Source organism: Juglans microcarpa x Juglans regia, chromosome 2D, assembly GCF_004785595.1.
Source record: "Juglans microcarpa x Juglans regia isolate MS1-56 chromosome 2D, Jm3101_v1.0, whole genome shotgun sequence".
NCBI lineage: Eukaryota > Viridiplantae > Streptophyta > Magnoliopsida > Fagales > Juglandaceae > Juglans > Juglans microcarpa x Juglans regia.
Window position 1 is genome coordinate 14,456,036 of NC_054596.1, and position 8,645 is coordinate 14,464,680.

Below are 8,645 nucleotides of genomic sequence, written 5' to 3' on the forward strand. Positions count from 1 at the left end.
AACAAATTATGCAGAGTACTTGTCATTTGATCATGAGCTACCTAATCTTCTTGGTTTGCCCTCCCATTAACGTGTATTAATTATATCATATATATATATACACACACACTCGTGGTCGTCAGAACTTCCCCACCAACAGTTTTATAATCTAAAACAATTTGAGAAAGCAAAATGCATGCCCCATTTGATATCTTAGTCTCTCAATCGGTCATGAATTTAGAAGATTACCATATATATATATATATATATATATAACACCTAACTTAATTAATTAATCATTTGCCAGCATGCATGCTGTGCATTCTCTCATGATCTCTACCCACCTTTCTCCACTATTTCCATCTCCCAAATAACCAAAACCCCCCAGCATGCACCTATCTCCTTCAATTCTCCAGCTTTGAAAAACACTCAAGGCCCTTGAAAATAGCAATCTATTTCCTTCTAGAGGGCAATAAAATTAAGTAACCTCCAAATTACTAAGAAAATGATCAATTCAGTACTGAATTGATATCTTTTCTCCTGTTTCTATCTAATAGGCATGGTACTCACAAAACACCAGACTATGAACAAGCACAATGATATCTTTTCTCCTGTTTTTTGGGTACACACGTTCTAGGCTATGCTTCAAATTTTCACGCAATGATCCAGGCTCGTTGAATATTGTAAAGTACCAAAAGCTAAAACTTGACAAGCTCACGTTTAGTGTGGAGAAATGAAACCAAGATAGGTTTAAGAAAGCATACCTATCTCCCTGCTCACTGTGCTCAGCAAAATCAAGATTCCATTCGCTAATCCTCTGCATTGCAGCATATCCTCCAGTGGCGAAGGCCCTAAGAAGGTTAAGAGTCGCCGCGGATTGGCAATAAGCCCTTATCAATCTCTGGGGGTTCGGAATCCTTGATTTCTCGTTAAAAGCATCTCCATTTATGTTGTCTCCTTTGTAACTCGGCAGTTTCACACCATCCCTCTCCTCAAATGGAGCCGATCTGGGTTTCGCAAACTGACCCGCCATTCTCCCAACCTAAAACAGATCAACCCACCACGATTCTCAATCATAATTCAAAAATCCAAATATTGAAATCATCAAATCTAAATATGTTCATGTGGTTAGCACCGAGAGAAAAAACAAATATAGATCATTTCAACATCTATTACACAAACAACCCAAGAGAAGCAATACAGACCCTAATGATAGGCATTTGACCACCAAACATAAGAACCGCACCCATCTGAAGAAGCACCCTGAAGGTGTCCCTTATGTTATTCGCACTGAACTCCTTGAAACTCTCGGCGTAGTCCCTTCCTTGCAAGAGAAAGGCATTGCCCACGGCTGCCTCGGCGAGCTTCTCCTCCAGGTGCCTCGCCTCGCCAGCGAAAACGATGGGAGGGAAGGCCTCGATGGTCTGGAGCACCAAGTCCAGCTCCTTCTGGTCCGGGTACTCCTGGAGCTGCAGCGCAGTCTTGGACTTCCAGGTCTCCACCGTCCATTTCAAATTCGATGCCGCGACGGGCAGCGTAGACTGCTTGGTCGAGGGCTCGACAGCATGGACAGCCGAGATGCGAGTGATCAGGGGCTTGGCGTCGTACGCTTTGGCGGAAGTGGGAACCAGAGAGTAAGTGGGTTGGTGATGGGGGTGAGAAGGAGGGGGTGGCCGTCGAGGTGAGGTCGCAGTGGCCTGCTGGGGCCGTTGGCGATGGGCTGTGCGCGGCGGAGGGTTGAGGGAGAAGAGGGACTGCGGAGAGAAAGGGGGAAGGGGGAGAGATGGCTGGAGGGAACGAAATGAGAAAACCTAACGCGGGGGATATAATTTAATGAGCTTTTCCGGCGCTTTTGAATCGCCGATAATAAGTTAAAATGGGAGCATGTGTTTTTACAGCGACAATTTTCGCCGCAAATAGTAAATACTACGGCGATTTTCTTTAATCGACAGAAAATTAGTTAATAATTTTATTGCGACGATAAAAATCGCCGCAAAAGGTATAAATGTCGCCGCAAAAGCGAATTATACATTTTTCCTCAGTGATTTCCCAACTTTGTAACGAAAATTAAGCGGCAACTTAAAATTGCCGGAAATAACCTCTATTTGCAGCGAATTTTTTTGTGACGATTTTAAAATCGCTGGAAAAGGTCTAATTTCTTGTAGTGATACAAGATGCAATCAACTACATGATATTACATTGTTTGAACTAATTTGCTAAGAATATTACAAAACACATACATTGCTTTAATTAAACTCTAATACACAACAAATTGTTTGCAAAAAATCAGAAATTTTTCAATTAGCTCTACTTCCAACAATCACATGATAGTGGTTTTGACAAGCTCTTTTGATTGAATCAGAAACTAGTATTTGATGCTGTTGTACGCCATATGGGAAATGAGCATTTGTTACAACCTGTACAAATTAGAAGCTTTAATGCAAGTTCCCAATCAATGAGCTTAAAGTTAATTAACTAGAAACAACTTCCATAACACATCATATTATTTGAACTGCCAATTAAGAAAATGGAACAAAAAAACTGAAAAAGGTAGAAAATGTGAATGAATGATTGGAGTAGAGAGATTATATATGCACTATATAATGAATTTACTACTAAAATTGAATGAGGTCTATATTTAACAAGTCACCGAAGTTGTATAAAGTGTATATTAAAAAGCATTGTCATCAAGACTGCGAAGCAGGAGGAAGCTACTTATATGGTTCACATTAAACCTTTTTTCTAGTGGCAATATAGGGTCCAATTTTGCTACCCATAAATAAGCTAGTAAAGCAGATTTCTCATAATCAAACACAACCAAACCACATGCAAATATAATGTATACAATTCTTCCATCCAAGCTCAAAACAGGCCTGAAATTGTAAAACCAAAACTGCATTCATCCAACTCTACACCAAATTTCCAAAATCTCAAACCTATCAAAATTGCCCAACCCACAACTTGTAGTTCCACTCCTCAACTGACTCTTATTGATGCACCTATGCTGCTTCATCATTGATAGGTACTTGAACAAGTAACTTTTGAAAAATTTCAAACCTACAACAATAGCTAATAAGGCATTTGATTTCAAACAAAAAGACAATACATCATTACAAAGAATTGTGAACTCACCCACCACCACATAATAATGGAAGGATGACCCCAGCTATAAACCTCACTGAATCATGCATATTAAGAAGGATTCAAATGAGTCATTTAGGAAGGTCATCACAAAAAGGGTATATCGTAATAAAGGGTCTAAGCTCATCACAAAACTAAAAAAATAACACAACTAATTTGGAACCCAAAGGCCCCAATTTTTTTTTCCAAACTCCACCTAGAAACACAACTAATTTTTAAAAAATAATCTAAAAAAATCAAAGATACAACATCCTAAAAACCATTTCTTCCAAATCATAACAAATCTTCATTATATATATATATATATATATATATATATGTTTTCGGATATAACAAATCTAAACAAATCTAAACAGATATAAACAAATCTTCCAAATAATAATAACCCACGGCTCTAACATTTTGCATCTAAACAAATCTAAACAGATACTCAAACATATCTAACCCATAAAAATACTCCTCAAACATTCAAACATTCTCATAAAAAAAAAAAAAAATTCAAAATCAACAAAGTGAGAACAAAACAAAGGGAAGAAAGAAAACATACCCAAACAGAAATACGTTCTAATCTCTTGGATCCCAAGCTCAAGCACTTCCACCCTTTGGCATCGCATCTGGCGGAGAGAGAGATAGAGTTGATGAGAGAGTGATTTCGGGAGGGCTAGGGTATCGCAGACGCAGAGCAGAGAGAGAGAGAGATAGAGCAGATAAGAGAGTGATAGAGCAGATGAGAGAGTGATTTGGGGAGGGGCTAGGGCATTGCAGACGCAAAGCAGAGCTAGAGAAAGAGAGCAGATGAGAGAAATGAATCGGGGGGAGGGAGGCGTAGGGCATCGACTTCGCAGAGAGAGAGAGAGAGTAGATGAGAGACTGTGATTCGAGGCATGGGGGGCTAGGGCATCTCCGGGACCCGGGTAAGCTGGTAACGAGGCCTTTTATATCTAAACCCGGGTACCAGGTTTGAAACGGGTATCGGGTGTAAAAACCCACATCCGGGCCGGATAGGCCCGGGTTTAAAAAAGAGGGTACTGGCCCGGGGTTATTTCGGGCCGGAACCCGTAACTGGAACCCGGATAACCGTTTATCTGGGTTCCGGACTGGGTCGGGAAAAAACCCGGCCCGAATGAACAGTCTTAAGGGGAAGCCGCCTATTGCAATTTTGATGCAGTCCGAATGCAGAACTGCAATACCATGGCTAAATTAATATTTGTGATGAATTGATTTGTTATACACTTTGCTAGTACTCTAGATAATTAGTTGAATAAGAATTTTACTCTCTTTCTCGCGAGCTTTGATTATTAGAAGATGGCATAATCATTTACTTTGTCAATAGGATGTATAGGGTTATATATTTGATTTAAATAATTGGTAATTATAATTGAAGTTAAAATCTTCAAAATTAAATGTCAATATATTTTGATGTTAACCATGTTGAAAATAAGATTTTTTTTTTTTTTTTTTGGTGCTTTGAGGCCAGGCCAGGTGGTTATTTTAATTACTACCATTATTTTATATGTTTGTGTATGCATGCATGCATGCATGCATGTAATGTATGTATGTATGTATGTATATGTGCAAAGCCACTTATATATATATAGCTGTATGATGAGTTTGCATTAATCAAACGACGAACGTGACTTCACGAAATTGAATTTAGAATAATTGTTGGAATATATATAATATTTAAAGTATTATAAATATTGTTGTTTATTTTGAGATCTAAAATGATAACGACAAAATAGATGGATGAAAAAGAGCTAGCTTTAAAATATACCTACCGAAAAAGGCGTGTTCGATCGGTGAGTAGTGAATTCTACAAGAACAACAGAACTTTTGTGGCGAATTTTTTGTAGTGCAATGAGAAAAAAAGGACTCAACTCAATTCTTTTTAAAAAAAAATTAAACTAAGGTTGTGTTTAGGTAGTAAGGTGATCTTAAATATTCTGTAAATAATAATAAAAAAATAATAAAAAAGTAATAATAAAATATTAAATAATAATGAATAGTAATAAAAAATAGATAAAAAATAATAATAAAAAAATAAATAATAATGGACCATTATCCAAACTAGCCTTAAATAATGATTATCAATCAATAATAATTTATAACTCTAGCTCCTCTTAAAAATTGAGAAAATTGGTGAGTGGATGCTATAGCTAGCTAGCTCTTGTTTGTATGAAATGCTTACCAACTAAACTACTTGGGATTTTCAATATATAATTATATATATATATATATATATTCTTCTAAATTAAAAAAGAAATGACAAGGTATTACAATTTTGATAGTGGCTAACCACTAACGTTACAGACATGTACAGGAAACATCCATGAATATATGGTGGTTGGGGGATGGTTGGGGGACAGTGCCCACACTAGGAACCACATTAATGCGATTAATTAGTACTCTATATATGTATATTTGCTTGATGCCCATTTGCTTTGCTCCATTTTTTGTTTGTAATTTTTTTAATCTCCCTTTAAAATAAGGGGAAAAAAAAGGTGTTTCAAAGTGATAAAGAAAGGTGGGGCTGGGAGAGAGCAGGGAAGCTTCCAACTTCGAAGTTTGAAATGAAGGAACGTACGCTGCAGGTTGATGAAGTTTTCAGTATACTTTTAGCAGATGGATCTGTTGCAGTTCCAGCTAGCTGTGCGCTTAACCTAAACGCGTTGTGTTTTGTTCATGAAGGCATGTCCAACAATTATTTTCATTAGAGAAAATGGAGAAACGATATTTGCATCGTTTACTGTACAAATGTAGCGTAATTTTATTTTATTTTTTTAAAAAAGAGTAAATATGAGATTTACATTAAAATTTTTTTATTAAATTTTTAATAATAGTCTCTACTTTTCTTTTTTAAAATGATTACGCGATATTTACATATTTTACGACTATAGTATCATTACTCTTATGATTATTCCAATCTCAGCATCTACAGAATCTTTTTGTTGCAAACAGATAAATGATACCTTCAGATAAATAGTTAACTAGAAGTTGTGATCTCTTCATCAATGTATAATTATTCGAAGTTTGTACCTAAAGTATATTTATAATGATCGGCCGGTGCCTTACATAGTAAAGTCTTAATTTGTTTGGAAAAAAATTTCATCTCATTTCATCTCATCTAATATCTTTATTAAACGTCACTCAAACATAAATACTTTCAAAATAATCATTATAATTTTTTTAAACTAATCATTATAATTTTTTTAAACTTTCATACAAAAAATAAAAAATAATTTAATTTTTTTAAATCTCAAAATAAAAATATTATTAAAAATTTATATTCTAATGATATTTATTTAACTTTTATCTATATCACATGTATAACCAAACCAAACTTAAAAGTCTTTCAAAGAGTTTCAATTAATCAATGAATCTCATTATCTTTTATTTTCTGTATTTATAAATTTGTTGATGGTATTTTAGACTTTGTGTTAGGGCCAAAACAATATTTTTCAAAATGAATTAAAGAAATTATTTATAATCTTATGATTTTCAAGAAAAAAAAGAAGAAAATTAAACTCAAAATGACATGCGAAAGACGACGCTCCCGCCCGCTGACGAATTAAACCCAACCAACGCCAAAACAGCACGCCTCTCGACAACAACAGCCAAAAAACAGGAGCTTCGAAGACAGCTCCACACGTAAAAAGGAAGCCAGCTCCTACTCGTCCACTCCTGCCATATCTGCCGTTGGATTCTAACACGCGTCAGCCTCCTGCGCTCAAGATTCTCATTGCGTGATACCTGGTTTGCATTGCAGATTGCGACGTGGCAACTGCTTCAATTTTAAATTTAAGTAGTGATAAATATATAACACTTTATATAATATATTATATAACATATTATAAAAATAAAAATATTTTTATAAAATGATGTTAGTTTTATAAGATATTTTATAAAAATATTAATCTTTTTAAATATTGTAATATAAAATATTATAAAATATTATGTATTTATTATTTTCCAATTTGAAAAGGTTTGCCTACTGTTGGCAGCTTTTGTTTATTGGCGGGGATTTTTTCATCTGTCCCTAAATCTCTACTCTTCTTCTTCTTCTTCTTTAATTGCCAAGACTAAAAACTAAAAACGAAAATACTACAAAAATAAAAATAAAATGCGTTGATTGATGAATTATAGAAGAGTGAAGTTTCAAACAAATAATGTTCGATTCAAAAGGACAAGGAAAATATATGAAATATGAGATATTTTAATAATTATTTATTGTTAATATAATCTAAAGTGATGAGAATATCTCGTGATGATACTCCGTTTCATGAAGAAATATGTTGGCTATTGGTAAGATACAATGTTTATTGGTAGATATCTATGACTCCTGGAGGAAGAAGAGTATGGTAACCATATTCTAGGGAATTTCAAGAGATAACATAGATGTCTTGAGATATATATATATATATATATATATGAAGTAGTGCAATATTGAGAAATATTCTCATATTATTTGTGGACAAAATCTTGGATATATTTATAAAGAATGAGAAATCCTCTCTTGTTGAACCGGTTTTATGAGATGAGTTAGGCCCATAAATTTTTTTATAGTATCAAAGTCTGCCATAGGACGAATGGACGCTCACACTACTTATTCTATGATAATGACCAGGAAAAATACTGACCTGTACGTGAGGGAAGGTGTTGAGAAATAATCTCACATTATCTATGGACAAGGTCTTTGACATGTTTATAAGGAATGAACAATTTTCTCTTAAAAAACTGGTTTCATGAGATGAGTTAAACCTATAAATTTCTTCAACATATACTTACAGTTTTACTTGTACTTTTATTCACAAGACTTATTTTATTAGTTTTCTTTTGAAATTTAAATTTTAAATTTTAAATTTCATGATTTTTAATATATCAATAACTTACATGCGAAAAAATAATTTTTTTTATAAATTTTTCTTTAAATACATCTAGCATTTTCTAAAAAAAAAATCATACCTAACATATAGGGTCGAAGATTCATAAATATATACTCAAATTCTTTCTTGCATCCTAAGCATAAGGTTTCTGCATTGGGATTGGGAACCCCAGGATTCAAAGACCAAGGTCTCAGCAGAAAATATCAGGGTTTTATTAAAGTTTATGTTTACTGTTCTGTTCCGGGCCCACTACCTTTTCTCTGTTTGAATATAATTTACGGCTTGGAAAATGCCGAGCGTCCCGCTCCCAGACGACCGCTTAGATTTTTATGTATTTTTTTATGTGTATTTTTTAAAATTTTTTTTTTATATAAATTTTTTTAACAATTTTAAAAAAATAAAAAATTTATAATATTATTAAAAAATATTTCTTTAACGATTTATTTTTATTTTATGATTAAAGAAGTATTTTTTAATAATATTTTAAATTTATTTTATTTTTTAAAATATTTAAAAATATTAAAATTTTTTTTTATAAAAAATAATTGAAAAAAATACATAAAAAAACACATGTTAAAAGCAGCGGTAGCTCCAGCGAGAGCCGGTGGCTCTAGCAGTACTCTTTGTTATATAAGCAGCAGG

General features: G+C 33.9%; 1 protein-coding gene across 1 annotated transcript; it reads right to left on the minus strand.

Moving 5' to 3' along the window:
• Positions 1 to 529: 529 nt before the first annotated feature.
• On the minus strand, positions 530 to 2,992 carry LOC121249289 (phospho-2-dehydro-3-deoxyheptonate aldolase 2, chloroplastic-like). Its single transcript, XM_041147996.1, has 4 exons — positions 2,916 to 2,992; positions 2,753 to 2,852; positions 1,185 to 1,790; positions 530 to 1,021 (listed from the first exon to the last, which is right to left on the minus strand). The coding sequence occupies exons 1-4, from the start codon at positions 2,990 to 2,992 to the stop codon at positions 530 to 532; spliced, it is 1,275 nt and encodes a 424-aa protein (XP_041003930.1).
• Between the last annotated feature and the right edge of the window lie 5,653 nt (positions 2,993 to 8,645).

Coding starts and splice junctions, on each gene's coding strand:
- LOC121249289 (XM_041147996.1), bottom strand. CDS start 2,992: ATGAAGCAGCATAGGTGCATCAATAAGAGTCAGTTGAGGAGTGGAACT. Junction 2,853..2,915: donor GGGTTGGGCAATTTTGATAG/GTTTGAGATTTT, acceptor TTACAATTTCAG/GCCTGTTTTGAGCTTGGATG. Junction 1,791..2,752: donor CTTTACTAGCTTATTTATGG/GTAGCAAAATTG, acceptor CCCCCGCGTTAG/GTTTTCTCATTTCGTTCCCT.